This window comes from Oryzias latipes, chromosome 21 (assembly GCF_053564925.1).
Source record: "Oryzias latipes strain Hd-rR chromosome 21, Olatipes_Hd-rR_3.1".
NCBI classification, from domain to species: domain Eukaryota; kingdom Metazoa; phylum Chordata; class Actinopteri; order Beloniformes; family Adrianichthyidae; genus Oryzias; species Oryzias latipes.
The window spans coordinates 34334112-34349978 of NC_136257.1; the positions used below are offsets into that span (position 1 = coordinate 34334112).

The following is a 15867-nucleotide window of genomic DNA, read 5'->3' on the forward strand; positions in this document are numbered from 1 at the left end:
TTCCAGTCTTGGTTCACAGAAGGATCGGGGAGAACCTCACGGGGTGAGGGGGGTTTTATTGAGATGTAAAAAACAAAGTTCAACTGGATTACGGTGAAGAAGTGATGAAGACCTTCTCTCAGTCATGAAACACAAAGTTCTGATGACCGCAGAGGCATCACAGAGCTGCTCTGACAAAAAGCTTCTAGAAGGACCATCAAGCGAGTCGTGGAAGTGGATCAGTCCAGAATGTTCATGAAGAACCTCTCCAGGGTTCTGCTAGAACCAATGTCAAGTCAATGAAACAAAGTCCATGAAGACTTGGCTCTGCTGGGAAGATCCATCCGTCCAGCAGACCTCCTCTGAAGGTCTGGTTCCGAGTCCAGACCAGGTGGAGCTAAAGCGGTCCTCGGACCCTCCCACGGTTCTGGAGCATTTGATTGGGTTCAGCACATGTTCAGATGTTCTCCGGTTCCTCCGGGTTCTCCGGGCTGGACTCCTCCCCCCTGGACTTCTTGTTGCTCTTCTCCTCCTGCGCCGCCCTCCTCTTCAGCTGCTCCTCCAGCCGCTGCTGCTTCTTCTGCAGGTACGACGTCACGTTGTCGTAGCTCACCTTGAACAGGTGCTGGAAGCTCCTGGTGGACGCTAGGATGGAGAGAACAGAACCACTGAAACTGGGCCGAGGCCCTAACCTATCCGAACAGGTGCTGACTGGACCACCAGATTCTGTTAGAACTCAGATCTGTGGCTTTTATGTTTCTTCATCCGTTTGTGGGTCTGTGTAGCTGTGTGTGTCTGAGTGTGTGTGTGTGGGCCTGTGTGTGTGCCTTCTCCTCCATGTGTGTGTGTGTGTGTGGGCCTGTGTGTGTGCCTTCTCCTCCGTGTGTATGTGTGCGTGTGTGCGCCTCACCCTCAGAACGGCTCCAGTGGGGCTTCAGACCTCCCATCACTCGACAGAGTTCAGGACCCCCACTCCCCCCCCTGAGGCTCTGGGGGGAGAAAAACAGACTATGAGCCGCTCACCTCCCACCAAAACTGGATCAGAACCAAATCCAAGTACATCAGCTGAGCTAGTCTGAGCCGGATCTGTTGGAGACAGCAGGCCAACACGTTGATCCAAACGGACCATCAGAACTCCGCCCCCTCGTTAAAAAATACGATAAGAAGGAAGACGAGGAGAAGAACGGAGGAGCTGCCGTGACCCAGATCTCCACCCGACCCGGACGCTGTGGTCTGGAGGTGGGAGCTTTCAAAGAAATCCTCTGGGTCAGGTTCTGTTGAGGTGCAGAACTTTCCATCTATCAGTTATAAGATGATCAACCCGACCAAAGCCTGGAGCTTCTGGGACAGACCCCCCCCCACATGAGCAGAATGGAGCCACCACCTGTACCTGCCAGCCGCTCTGACTGCAGCAGAGGACTTGGACCGGGTCCTCACAGGAGTCCATCAGAACCCACAGCCGGCCTTCCTGGTCAAAGCTCACGTCCAGAGGAGAGCAGGCCAGAGACAGCATGTGGGGGGGGCCGAAGCCAGTCCCTCCATCCGAGTCCAGACAGAACAAATGACGGCTGGAGTCTCTGCAGAGACGGAGGACACAGAGGTTCCAGGAAATCCACTTCAGACCACCGTTACAGATTCTGAGGTTCCTGCCAGTCTGTCTGTGTCTAGAACCCCACGAGAACCGGGCGACCCGAGTCTGGATGAAGCAGGTGTTAAAGGCAAAGGCTGAAGGGCCAGGCGTGTAGCGTCACTCACCTCTCACACAGAATGGCCACGTGGTGAGCATCCGGCGAGCTGGTGACGCTGCAAACAGCTGCATCCTGGGAAATACAGAGGAGCAAACATGCTCAGATCCTGAAAGTCCTCGGATCTACAGCCCAGCTGTGGGACGACGTTCTGCTGCATCCACCTTCTGTTCTCCAGACTAAGCCTAAACCTCATTTCTACTCTGATCCTGGAAACCCGGTTCTGAGTCGGCATCTCAGAACATGAGATCTTCCACCTTCATTACTGACCCAGAAAGAGGACCTGCACCAAGATCCACAGCCGGACGAGGCTCCTCCGTAGCCTCTGCACATGCTCAGTCTGCCGTTCACAGCCGGGAGCTTCAGTGCAGAACCTATCAGAACCTTTCTGCCGTCAGTCATGGAGAAGGGCTCCACGTCCACCTCAGATGATCATCGGAAAACTCTACACAAGACCAACCTTTCAGACGAGGTTCCAGTCTGATCCAGTCCGGGTCTGATATAACGTTCTGGACTGTTCGGTTCCGTGTTTGACATCCAGCCTCCTCTGGATGTCAAAGACTCAGATGGAACCTTCAAAACCCCCTGAAGAACACAGAGACTGCAGGACAAACCTGGTCTGCAGCAGGATGGACCTGGTTCTGGTTCTGTTCAGCTGCAGACACGTCCTGCTGGAGCTCCCAGCTCTGCAGCTGTCGGCCGGACTCGAACTCCCACAGCTTCACGGTCCCGTCCTGGCAGGTACAGCATTTGGTTTAACACCCCCATATTGCTCCCCCTCCCCCATATGACAACAAACACGTGTGTGATGGGGGGGGGACATACCCCTGATCCAGAGAGTAGCCAATCAGGACGTCCCGCTGGGATGTGCAGAGCGCTGACGAACCTGAGGAGAGAGCAGGTGACCTTCATCACCTCAGACTGGAGGAGGGAGGGGGGGAGGGAGGGGTCCCGACTCCCCCCCACCACCACCTACCCAACCTGTCCCATTTCTAGCAGGAGCCGCTCCGCCTGCTGAACTGAGGTCCTCAAACTAAAGTCATGTGAAAAAATGAGGAGATCCTCTGAAAGCCTGTATGGTTGGACATATTTGGACACGCTTGGACATATTTGAACACGCTTGGACATATTTGGACACGCTTGGACACATTTGGACACGCTTGGACACATTTGGACACGCTTGGACATATTTGGACACGCTTGGACATATTTGGACACGCTTGGACATATTTGGACACGCTTGGACATATTTGGACACGCTTGGACATATTTGGACACGCTTGGACATATTTGGACACGCTTGGACATATTTGGACACGCTTGGACATATTTGGACACGCTTGGACATATTTGGACACGCTTGGACATATTTGGACACGCTTGGACATATTTGAACACGCTTGGACATATTTGGACACGCTTGGACATATTTGGACACGCTTGGACATATTTGGACACGCTTGGACATATTTGGACACGCTTGGACATATTTGAACACGCTTGGACATATTTGGACACGCTTGGACATATTTGGACACGCTTGGACATATTTGGACACGCTTGGACATATTTGGACACGCTTGGACATATTTGGACACGCTTGGACATATTTGGACACGCTTGGACATATTTGGACACGCTTGGACATATTTGAACACGCTTGGACATATTTGGACACGCTTGGACATATTTGGACACGCTTGGACATATTTGGACACGCTTGGACATATTTGGACACGCTTGGACATATTTGGACACGCTTGGACATATTTGGACACGCTTGGACATATTTGGACACGCTTGGACATATTTGGACACGCTTGGACATATTTGGACACGCTTGGACATATTTGGACACGCTTGGACATATTTGGACACGCTTGGACATATTTGAACACGCTTGGACATATTTGGACACGCTTGGACATATTTGGACACGCTTGGACATATTTGGACACGCTTGGACATATTTGGACACGCTTGGACATATTTGGACACGCTTGGACATATTTGGACACGCTTGGACATATTTGGACACGCTTGGACATATTTGGACACGCTTGGACATATTTGGACACGCTTGGACATATTTGGACACGCTTGGACATATTTGGACACGCTTGGACATATTTGGACACGCTTGGACATATTTGAACACGCTTGGACATATTTGGACACGCTTGGACATATTTGGACACGCTTGGACATATTTGGACACGCTTGGACATATTTGGACACGCTTGGACATATTTGGACACGCTTGGACATATTTGAACACGCTTGGACATATTTGAACACGCTTGGACATATTTGGACACGCTTGGACATATTTGGACACGCTTGGACATATTTGGACACGCTTGGACATATTTGGACACGCTTGGACATATTTGAACACGCTTGGACATCACCGAGTGATCCAAGCAAAATAACTTGACATTAAAAATGTAAGCCTGTTTAGAATTTTCTAGGGTTTCCTAAATTCCTGCTTATGTTTAAGTTTTGTCCCTTAAGACTCATTTAATTGACGGATCGTAGATCATGACACAGAAAAGACGCCATTTCAGCCAAAGGAGCAAAAACATCTTAAGGATGCAGGAGGTCCAAACGTTGAGCTCCAATAAAATGGGATTTTTGTTCAGATCTGAGTAGAATAATAGTAATGTTTTAGCTTGTTTCGGTAAATCCCTTTGTTTAGAAAATGTTCCAGATCAGACTGGACATTATATATTATTAACATTATTAAGACAGAGCTGACTTTAATGGGGGGGGGTCCTAATTTCTTCACATGACTAGCAAAGTTAACAAAAGTCTTTTCAAGTTTCTTTGTGGAGAAAGTAGACGGAGAGAAAACAGAAGAAAATCGTTCAAGCCTTCAAAATAAAAGAAATCTGGATTTAGCAGAACAGAAGCGTTTTATTTTAGAACGACGGTTGTTCTCACGCTAAAGCCACGTTTAGAACATGTGGCGCTGAATCTCTACTGTTCCGAGGATGCTGATGGTACAGTTGGAAACTCCATGGATTCGGGTTCGTTATGGCTTCTGGTTTTCAGCTTCCCCCTTAACTGTTAAGGGGGTAGTTAAGGGGGAATGGATGTATTTTAATGGGTCCTACATGAAGTCTAGAGAACAAGGAAGTTGAATCCGGCTGCAGACATCAGATCCACCGACGGCTCCCTTTAACGTGGATGAGTGCAGGTTCTGGTTCTGCTTGGCAGACCTAAGTTCTGCCCCTGTGACCCGCCTCTGAGGACAGAGGTGGACTTGGGAGGACCGGGCCGGTGTTCCGGGCTCAGACACTCACTGTCGATGGCCGAGGCAGAAGGCCTGGATGTTGTAGGGGGATCTCCGGTGGCTCACCCTGATCTTCTCGTCGCGGTCGGCTGTGATGATGAACCTGTCGTCTGGAGAAATGACCTGGAGGGGGGCACACAGAGGGAGGGGCAGGTCAGGGTCCCGGCCCCTCAGGTGGATGTTCTCATCAGAGCAGAGGGTTCCTCGGGGTTCTGGTTCTCCTCAGCTCAGCTTATGCTTCATGATCTTCAGCGTTTACCTTCCGTGACGCCGGCGCTCTCTACAGAACGGTTGCTGTTAAACCTGCCGTCATGAGTGTAGCGTCCTACCACAGCCAGCAGCATGGACAGGTGACCCAGCTTCAGCTCGCCGTCCCTCTGCGCCTCCACCACCGAGAAGCTGTAGACGTCTCCAGACTTGTCGGCCAGCAGCAGCTCGTCTTCCGCCCGGCTGAAGGTCAGCGCGGTGCACCTCCTGACCACCCACCTGCCCCGCAGAGGCAGAAGCTGCTGTTGCACCGGGTCCGGACATGACGCGGCGCTCAGTGGCCACGCAGGTGAAGCTCACCTGGTGCTGATGCATCTCCACGAGGGCTCACAGCCAAACAGGACCAGCCTCTTCGTGTCATCAGTCAGCGCCAACAACTTTCCAGATGCAGATGTGGCGACGGCGAGCACCTCGTCGTTTCCCGTTTCCTCGCTGAAAAGATAAGACTTAAGGCCTGTTCACACCGGGGGGAATTTCGCCGGCGATTTTCGCCGACGTTTAACGCCTCGTGACTAAACAAAGGGCACCAATGAGAGTGTGCACACCGACGCGAAAAAACGCCATGCGCCAAAGCGTCAAAAAAAAAACGCCTCGGGTTCGTTTTTTTTTCCGACGCGTCGCGTCTAAATCTATTGGACCAATGAGAATGGCGCTTTTGCACACGTGTCTGGAGCTTCTGAAGTTACAGTAAAACACAACTTGGGGGCGCTCAAACACAAAACTGCCTTGCTGAGCACACATACCAGCGAAGAAGATAGACGCCAAGTAGCGTCTACACTGCCGCGAAGAAATAATGACGGACATTCTTAAATATCCCCGAACCAAGCACCAGTTGGAGCTACTGGTGCTTGAAATATTCATGTTTTCTTTGTATGATTCTGACTAGCGCGTAAATACTTGCTCTCTTCTTCTGAGTGAAAAGCGACTTTAAGAATCGTAAAGTTGCGCAGCGCCACCTTGTGTACAGGAGTATTTCTGTTTACATTAAGCGCCATCTAATGTCAGGGAATGAAATTGCATGTTCGCTCGGCTCATCGTCAGCGAAAATCGCCTGGGTGTGAACACAAAAGACGTGGCGAAAAACGCCTGGCGAATATTCGTCCCGGTGTGTACGGGCCTTCAGAGGTTACCTGCATTTCCCATCAGCCTCTGCTCCTCCTGCTCCATGTTCTCACCTGGTGTCATCGCCCTTCGTCTGTTTCGGCTTCTTCTCAGCGAGGCTGCAGTCAAACACAAACGCCTCTCTGCAGGTCAAACAGGAAGTGCTTCAGCTGTGGTCGTTTCACAACCTTCAGGTGAGGAAAACGTCTGATCTGCTGGTGTGACAGAGGGCGTGGCCACTTGCTCGACCTTCACAGACCATCATCATCTTTATCAAGAGCCATAACGTCATCAGAAATTGCCCACAGTCTTCCTCATCATAGTCTTCATCAACAGCCCTGATCCCATCTCTTCTGCCTTCAACCATCTTAACGGACCTCAAACTCAAGTCCCACCTTCATCTCCACCCTCATGATCATCATCATCATCATAGGCTTCCTTTTCAATCATTTTACTATGGAGCCAACAGCTCGCACTAGTTTTGTTTGCATCACGTGACTGAAGAGCCCAACTACCAGGAGGAGCACGCGGTGGTCCTTGATGCAGCGGCACGCGCGGCTCTCACCTGTCCTCCTTCGTGTGAACCGCCACGAGCTTCGTGCCACAGCTGGTCACGAGCCAGTCTCCACAGAAGCCCAGGGTCCTCATGTTTCCGCGCCGTCTGTGCACCGAAAGACAGACACGCGCGCAGTCGCCTATAAATGACGTCACGTTTCCTCCAGTCTCTTCTTCGTGTGTTTTCTGCCCCAGAGGACGAGCAGAGAAATAAACTGAAGACAGTCAGATACAGAAACATTTCATCGTTTTTCCGGAACCAAACAGATTATGTGGGAAAATTCTAACAAGCCGAACCTCTATGTCGATGTTTTACTTTTCCAAACATGATGTTCTCGCGAAGGCTTCGGCTGTGGGAGGGGCCGGGGGCGTGGCGTGAAATCCGTATAATCTCATTGGCCCAATCCTGGAGCTGTCCCTACTCTGATTGGCGGGAGGTCGAGCACATATTTTGGGTTACATCACAGGTGACGCTCGGCTCTCCTGGACCGTGAGGTACGGTTCGGTTCGGTTCGTGCTCCTCTGCGCTCGTGCTGCTTGTCCGTGGCTGCAGCAGAAAGATGGCGGCTGCTCTGCTGAGGACGGGACGCCTGTTCCGGACGAGAGTAAGTCCGAATCCGAGAGGATTCTGGGTCATTCAAGCCCTGGTTCTGCAGGTTCTGATCTTTAGAGCTGTGCAAAAGGATATCGACACCAGCAGTTCTGTTTGCATTAGTCATTCGGAACCGTTTCACATTTGTTTGGACCTGTTCATGTACAACATTTTGGACCTGTGCTCAAAACGGGCTGGAAAAAACACATTATTCATGTTTGTTTTTTATTTGCATAATATTATTTTACATTATTTGAAGAAACTGAAAACACAAGGTCCATTTACTCAATGAAAATCTTCTTTTAGCCAAATTCCATAGACATAAATGTAAATATAGCCACATGAAACCGTCTTTCTCTACTTTCATTTGTGACGTTAAAAACACAGCAAACCTCTCAGGAATTCAGACTCTAAACTTTCCTCCTTTTTCATTATGTTTTCATCCACTCAGATGGAATCATCATTTTATTCGCTGTGTTCTTCTGACGATACGTACAGATGTTTGGTTAATAAAGTTTATTTGTAGAAAAACATCTTTTGAACTGAGCAGCGAGTTCTGCATAAATCAGATTATTTTGGACCTTCTAGTCAGAGGTGTTCTGCTAAATGGACCGACACCATAAAGCAGGAGGAAGTGTGTCCGGACCCGTTAGACCTGTGACACCGACAGCCCCCTGCAGCTGTCCGGATGCGTCCTGGAGCGCTGGCATTTCTGGAACCAGGAATTCCAGAGTGGAAATAGACAGAAGACTGAGCTCCTGAAGTTCTGAGTTTAGGACCGACAAACATCTGCCGCCCCGGTTTGGACCTGCACACCGGTTGAGATTGTAATGTCCTCCTGCAAACAGGTTCTTCAAACACATGGAGGTGAACTGGCCAAAGACCGGTTCTGAGATGTTCTGCAGCCTCACATAACCCTGAGTTCTCCTCCTCCTCCCTGTGAAGCTGCCAGTGTCTGTCTTCAGTCTGAATGGAGTGAGGCTCTCCATCGGAGCGCACCTCCTCCTCTAACCTCGCTTTAACTCCACACAGATCCGTCCCGGTTCTGTTGGGTCCTGGGAGAACTTCACTGAAGTTGGTTTCTGTCTTTAGTGTTTGCAGGCCGAGAGCTGTACTGGTCTGGGTAGAACGTCTGCAGCCTTCAGCACCAAATCTGGAGGCTCCAACAAGTCGACCAAGAAGAACCGGCCAGGTAAGACGTGGACGTGTGGCGGAAGCTCCTCCTCCTCCGCTGTGGCGTCAGCCTCGTTTTTCTGCTCCAAACATGGCTGCACAGATTCAGGACTTCTGGCTTCTCCTCTTGGTGGCGCAGGCTTCTGTTTTCAGAACCTCTGCCTGCAGTTCCAGTCCAGCAGAGTTGTGGACTGGCTTTGGTTTCAGAGGAGGGAGCTGATGGTCTGGGCTCTGCCTTGTTTGCCTTTAGCCCCTCCCACTTCCTCCATTGAGTTGGTTCTGAGGTTTGTTGGAAAAATGAACTAAACCAAGGAACCGATGCCAAGCAGGTGGTTTATGTCTCATTTAAGTTTATTACTGTTAGAATGGGGGCGTGGTCTTTTGATTGATAGGTGATTGATCGGTTATGAGCCCTGAAAGCTCTTAAGTGGGTGGAGTTTAAAAGCTGGTGGTTAAAATGAGTCAGTCCTGTGAAAATGAGGAAGACCACAGAGTGTGTAGTAGGAAGTACGACCAGGTGAACTTAGGTTTTAACACTGGAACGTACTCCTGGATGTAAACGGGGAGTCAGACGTGAGGCGCTGGTTGTTTGCTTCACTATGGCAGTCCTTCAAGAACTGGACCTCAGGTCCCCTTGTGTCGGTTTTCCATTTAAAATGACCTTGTTCTTGTTTGTCGCGCCGGGACTCTCACTGTTGGTTCTTCAGGTCTGGACCCACGTCAGAGCTGTTCCTACGCCATCTAACACGCTTGAGTTCACCAGAGCAGAGGAGCAGAAACACTCAGGCAGAGATTGTAGACGTGGAGGAGGCGGTCCTTCCTTTGCAAGTCCTTGTTCTGACCTCGTGGTTGCTCTTCTGTCAGCCTGAGAACCCCCAACCCCTGATCTAATCAGCCCAGTCCAGCTGTCCACTGTGGTCCACCAAAAACTCGGTTTCTGCTTAGAACCACTATAGAGATCCAATGTTTAGGAGGTGGACGGCCTCAGAACCTCCTCTGGGTCTGGACTGGAACTGGTACCAGCTTAGTGGAAAAGGACCAGCTTGTTAGTGTGTCTCCTCTGAAGCGAAGAACGCTAACGCCTCATCACCTTCCTGGCATTTAGGGGCCGATCAGCAGGGAGAGCTGAACCGGTTCTGTCAAGCCGCAGGCGTTCTGTGGCGCTAAACCAGACTTCCAGCTCAGGTCTCTAAACGCAGCTTCTGCCTAACGGGCCCTCTATCCAGCAGGTTCTGAGGAAGGCCCGTTTAGAGTGTTAGAACCAGGGCCTGCTCCCACGGGCCTAAAGCCAGACAAATCCTGTTGTTGTTTTAGACATCAGTCTGTGGAGAACAAAGCTGTTGGACGTTCTTTCCGTCTGTAGAGACAAAGCTGTTGGACGTTCTGTCCGTCTGTAGAGACAAAGCTGTTGGACGTTCTGTCCGTCTGTAGAGACAAAGCTGTTGGACGTTCTTTCCGTCTGTAGAGACAAAGCTGTTGGACGTTCTGTCCGTCTGTAGAGACAAAGCTGTTGGACGTTCTGTCCGTCTGTAGAGACAAAGCTGTTGGACGTTCTGTCCGTCTGTAGGAACAAAGCTGTTGGACGTTCTTTCCGTCTGTAGAGACAAAGCTGTTGGACGTTCTGTCCGTCTGTAGGAACAAAGCTGTTGGACGTTCTTTCCGTCTGTAGAGACAAAGCTGTTGGACGTTCTGTCCGTCTGTAGAGACAAAGCTGTTGGACGTTCTGTCCGTCTGTAGAGACAAAGCTGTTGGACGTTCTGTCCGTCTGTAGGAACAAAGCTGTTGGACGTTCTGTCCGTCTGTAGGAACAAAGCTGTTGGACGTTCTTTCCGTCTGTAGAGACAAAGCTGTTGGACGTTCTGTCCGTCTGTAGGAACAAAGCTGTTGGACGTTCTTTCCGTCTGTAGAGAACAAAGCTGTTGGACGTTCTGTCCGTCTGTAGAGAACAAAGCTGTTGGACGTTCTGTCCGTCTGTAGAGACAAAGCTGTTGGACGTTCTTTTCGTCTGTAGAGACAAAGCTGTTGGACGTTCTTTCCGTCTGTAGAGAACAAAGCTGTTGGACGTTCTTTCCGTCTGTAGAGAACAAAGCTGTTGGACGTTCTGTCCGTCTGTAGAGACAAAGCTGTTGGACGTTCTGTCCGTCTGTAGGAACAAAGCTGTTGGACGTTCTTTCCGTCTGTAGAGACAAAGCTGTTGGACGTTCTTTCCGTCTGTAGAGAACAAAGCTGTTGGACGTTCTGTCCGTCTGTAGAGACAAAGCTGTTGGACGTTCTGTCCGTCTGTAGGAACAAAGCTGTTGGACGTTCTTTCCGTCTGTAGAGACAAAGCTGTTGGACGTTCTTTCCGTCTGTAGAGAACAAAGCTGTTGGACGTTCTGTCCGAACGTCCAATCACAATGTTGTGATTAGTGTGCGTTCTTGGTGCACAGTTTTGTCACCAGATTCGCTTCCAACAGTAACTTTGTCTGTTTGCCCCCCTCCCTCCCCCATCTAGACAAAGCCAACCCAAAAACGTACTTTGATATAGAAAAACTTATTCAGCACAAGTCCTTTGACGTCCCCAAGAAGGAGGTCTCTGCCGCGGCACAAGCTGCAGTTTCTGCTGCAATACAGCCGCCACCTTCTGTCACTGCACCTGAGGCCGTGGAGGCCACGCCCACTCCTAGGGCCACAGATGAACCTGCTGTAGCTGCTGAGGCACCACCACCTGTTGTGGTGGATACAGCTTCCTCAAAGCCGATGCTTGAAGCAGCTTCTGTTAAAGCTGCCCCAGAGCCAGTATTGGAAGCCACCACGGATGAAGCGGTACCGGAGCCAGTTGTGGAAGCGGCCCCCGTTGAAGCAGCCCCTGAGCCTGTCGTGGAAGTGGCCCCCGTCGAAGTGGCCGCAGAACCAGCTGTGGAAGCGGCCCCTGAGCCGGTCGCGGAAGCTGTCCTTGAGCCGATCGTGGAAGCGGCCCCCATTGTAGTGGCCCCTGAGCCGATCGTGGAAGCGGCCCCCATTGAAGTGGCCCCTGAGCCGGTCGCGGAAGCTGCCCCCATTGAAGTGGCCCCTGAGCCGGTCGCGGAAGCAGCCCCTGAGCCGGTCGTGAAAGCGGCCCCCATTGAAGTGGCCCCTGAGCCGGTCTTGGAAGCGGCCCCCGTTGAAGCGGCCCCCATTAAAGTGGTTGCAGAACCAGTTGTGGAAGCAGCCCCCGCTGAAGTGTCCCCTGAGCCGGTCGCGGAACCAGCCCCTGAGCCCGTCGCGGAAGCGGCCCCTGAGCCGGTCTTGGAAGCCGCCCCTGAGCCGGTCTTGGAAGCGGCCCCCGTTGAAGCGGCCCCTGAGTGCGCCGTGGAAGCGGCCCCTGAGCCGGTCGTGGAAGTGGCCCCTGAGCCGGTCGTGGAAGCGGCCCCCGTTGAAGCGGCCCCTGAGCCGGCCGTGGAAGCGGCCCCTGTTGAAGCGGCCCCTGTTGAAGCGGCCCCTGAGCCGGCCGTGGAAGCGGCCCCTGTTGAAGCGGCCCCTGAGCCGGCCGTGGATGGTGCAGAGGCTGGAGTTTCCTCCTCAGAGCAGCTGCTGGATGCTGCTCCAGTTGCGGGCGAAGCTGCAGGGGAGAATCTGCAGGAGGAGCCTTCTGCTGCACCAGAGGGACCAGCTGAGGGTACTCACCGAACCCCCCCTCCCCTCTCTTTTCCTCTGTGGGCCCCCCAGCAACGTTAACTCTGCAGGTTCTAGAGTTTAAGGTTAAAGAGTGAGCATGGATGAAGAACTTCTCCTTGGTAGACTCACAGCTGCTCCTAACTGTCCCTTCTTGTTCCTGAATGCCTCACACCTCCCAACCCCCCCCCCATTGTCGCTAAGCTGTCCTGTGTTTGCTCCTCGGTGTGGGAGGGGTCTCACTAACGTCAATGTGTCTGCTGCTCCTCACCTCTGACCCTGCAGCTTCTGAACAGCCTGTCTCCTCTCGGGTTGCTTGTGAGGTCACTTCCTGTTGATTGTTGGAGGTTCTGACTTCTCTGAAGTTCCTGTAAAGCGTGGGGGGGGGGGGGGGGGGGTCAATGAAAGACAAAGTCTTTCAGATGGACGTCAGTCTTTGATGGCGAGGAGCCAGTTTGAGGTCTGAGGAACATTGAAGGAGTCAGACCTTCATTGAAAACAGGAAGTGAGGTCACCTTCAAAGAAGCAATCACCAAACCAGTTCTTTTGGGGGGGGTTCTCTTTCTTTCAGGCTTTGGCAGATGGGTGACACTCGATCAGGATGACCCCCCACTCACCACACATCCTTCTGATCTGTAATTTACCTGAATTGATGATGATGATGATGACCATCTTCCTCTAATTATGAGCTGTGCTTGTGCTTCTTGATCATCTACAGTTTTCTTATTATTTTAATGGTGGGGGGGCTTTGGGGCCAACATACCTCCTCCAGAGGAACTCTGCTCCTCCTCTGAACTCCCGACGGGCAGGACCTTCCGGGGCTTTGTCCGGGCTTGAGTCAGATGTTCAACACATTTTCTTCTTGACCTTGAAGACTTCCTCTGCCTCATTTGATGACCTGAAACACTTTTTCATCTTCCATTCCCAAAAATCCATTCTATGGTCATCAGTGTTTCCAAACTCCCCATGAAAGGACTCGACATCCTGGTGGGCTATTTGATGGGTATGGTCTCCCACCGTGATCGTGTCTCTGTCCAGTAAAACACAGAGGACATCTCCACCGAGGATCTTTGAACCTCCACTTCCTCTGGTTCTTCTGGAACTTTCATTAAACCTCTGCTGTTCTGGACCCACCAGAAGATTCCCTTTAGAATAGCATCTGAGGTCATCAGGATTCTTGAGTGTGTTGGTTGGAATCCTCTCTGAACCTCCTCCAGGACCATGTCCGGGTTGGACTTTCTGCTCTGGGTCCTTGTCACCTGCCGTCGTCTGTCGCCCATCTGAGGAGGCTGTGCTGCTGACATCACACCTCCACAGCAGCAGCTCCACCTGCTGACTCTCCTTCCTGTCTCACCTGTGTGTTCGGCTGCTGTCCCGTGCACGGTGCTTGTGGTCGTCCTCCTGTCCTGACATGTGCTGACGTGGGCCTGGTTTGATCTTTGTGTTCTCTCTGTGGTCCTCAGCTCAGCTGGACCCCATCCAGAAGCTCTTCCTGGACTCTATTCGTCAGTATTCCTCTGAGAGCCGGTGAGTCGCAGCTTCACGTGAGTTTCTGCCGTCAGTTCTCCACCCGACGTTCTCAAACCGGTTATTTTAACCGAGTTAGGTGACCAGCAGATTACACGAATGTTGCTTGGTGTGATCACTGTTCTGAGAGCAAAACTCCATCTGAACAGAAGATCAGGGACCAGACTCGGTTAGACGGGGGGGCACCTGCTGGAGTCTGGGGGGCCCAAACAGAGACAGATGGGCGAATGCTAATCCCTGAAGCATCTGGGCAAGAGCGAGCAGCCGCCAGGGACCAGGAAGCAGAAGAACAGGAAGGCAGCAGACATCTGCTGAAGACAAACCGGATTTGCTCGTACCCGTAACATTAGCGAGAACTCCAACAGTGAGAGAGCAGGAAGGAGACAGGTTTACTTAAAAAAAACTCCTGAGTCTTTGGCCACGCCCAGATTTTAGAGCTCCGCCCATCAAGTCAAAGCAGCCAGAAGCATCGAGTCGAACAGTCTGAAGCAGGGAAGCAGGATCAGGAAGAGGCTGGGTCTACCTGAATGAGCTTGCCGCTCCACCAAGAGCGGGAGCCTGAAGTGTGGATCAGACTCTCACCGGACGACAGGAAACGGATGACGGCGCTGTGACCGCCGCGTGGTTCTCCGCGTGGTTCTCTGCTGTTCGCCTTTCCCTTCCAGAGAAGTTTTTTTCTTTTCCTGTTGTGATCTCAAACACAAAGGAGTCGCACAGATTCCTGCTGGGAGATTTCTGGGAGGAAGTGGTGGGGCGTGAGTCAGGTTCTCTGGGACTATTTCCCTCGGTGGATGAATACATCGTGAGTCCTAAATATGGCTGACGACCCCCCCCTCCCCCTTGCAGGGCAGCTGGGGGGCTGCTGGACGCCGGCGCAGATTACCAGAAGACTGTAGCAGAAGAGGTGGCCAAGCTGCAGAGGTTGTACGGAGGTGGAGACCTGGAGTCCTTCCCAGAGTTCTCTTTCCCAGGTGAGTCCACTCATTGGTCAGGCGGCCTACTCCGGATCGGACCGGGTCTGACTGGGTCTAACCGGACCTCTGCTCTGTGTGTTTCAGAGCCTCGGCTGGACGAAGGCTCACAGAAGTGAAGGAGGACAGAAGAACCTTCTCCTGTTCTTCCAGTGAATCATCTGCCTGAAGCTCCAGGTGGAAAGTGGATGATCTGGACTCTGGGGGGGGGGGGCATGGGTGTTTCTGTGTTGGGGGGGGGCATGGGTGTTTCTGTGTTGGGGGGGGGCATGGGTGTTTCTGGGGAGGGGGGGGGCATGGGTCTTTCTGTGTTGGGGGGGGCATGGGTCTTTCTGTGTTGGGGGGGGGGCATGGGTGTTTCTGTGTTGGGTGGGGGGTAGTTTGTCATTACAGAAAGAAGATAAAGACCAGGTGGTTCTGCATCTTTTCCAGAACCTCTCATGATGGAAACTTCACTGAAGAATATATTCGTATTCTTTAGATCCAGTTTTCTTTCTGAACAAAAACGGTCCTTTTCTCAGAAATGTTGTTCCCACATTTGTCTGGAATAAAGTTTCTGTGAGCTTTTCTTTGTCACTTCGTGCGCTCAGGTGTCGTCATTGTTCTAAAGGTGTGCTTTAGGCTAAAACCTCTCAAGAAGTTCAAGCATCCAAACAAGGTTTCAGCTGCTCCCTGTAGGGCGATGCAGCCATGATCTGCCTTCATCTACCCCTCCTCACACGTCCTTCATCCATGAACCTCCTCTTTGGTCTTCCTCTCTGTCCTGGTATCTCCAACCTTCTACCATCATCATCACTGTTCCTCCTCTCAAACATCTCCATCTGCTTCCCTGCATGGATCTCCAGAACATCCATGATCTGATCCTCTGATGGATTCATTCCTGATCCATCCTGGTCCCACAGAGAAGCTCAGCATCTTCCTCTCTGCTGCCTTCAGCTCTGCTTCAGAGTCTCTGAACCAACAACATGGCTGCTCTCACCACGTCTGCTACACCTTATCCTTTGTCACACCTGAAACCTTCCTCCACCT

The 15867-nt window shown here is 51.8% G+C and overlaps 2 protein-coding genes across 5 annotated transcripts; one reads left to right on the forward strand and one right to left on the reverse strand.

Annotated features, from left to right (window-relative positions):
- Positions 1-38: 38 nt before the first annotated feature.
- On the reverse strand, positions 39-7375 carry wdr4 (WD repeat domain 4). Of its 2 annotated transcripts, XM_011473634.4 has the most exons (12): positions 7240-7375; positions 6953-7157; positions 6462-6530; positions 5587-5718; positions 5349-5505; positions 5030-5142; positions 2550-2610; positions 2339-2458; positions 1735-1799; positions 1370-1556; positions 890-968; positions 39-624 (listed from the first exon to the last, which is right to left on the reverse strand). In XM_011473634.4, exons 1-12 carry the CDS (start codon positions 7268-7270, stop codon positions 437-439), a joined length of 1407 nt encoding a protein of 468 aa, XP_011471936.2. In that variant the 5' UTR covers positions 7271-7375; the 3' UTR covers positions 39-436. The 2 variants fall into 2 exon arrangements, with proteins under 2 accessions (XP_011471936.2, XP_078795365.1); XM_078939239.1 differs by lacking the exon at positions 7240-7375 and having other exon boundaries at positions 6953-7112.
- Positions 7376-7406: 31 nt separating this feature from the next.
- Positions 7407-15414, forward strand: si:ch211-140m22.7 (uncharacterized). 3 transcript variants are annotated; one of them, XM_023950718.2, is made up of 7 exons: positions 7407-7547; positions 8627-8726; positions 11202-12103; positions 12182-12344; positions 13804-13867; positions 14714-14838; positions 14926-15414. In XM_023950718.2, the coding sequence occupies exons 1-7, from the start codon at positions 7503-7505 to the stop codon at positions 14955-14957; spliced, it is 1431 nt and encodes a 476-aa protein (XP_023806486.1). In that variant the 5' UTR covers positions 7407-7502; the 3' UTR covers positions 14958-15414. The 3 variants fall into 3 exon arrangements, with proteins under 3 accessions (XP_023806486.1, XP_078795364.1, XP_023806484.1); XM_078939238.1 differs by having other exon boundaries at positions 11202-12100; positions 12140-12344; XM_023950716.2 differs by having other exon boundaries at positions 11202-12344.
- Positions 15415-15867: the final 453 nt, after the last annotated feature.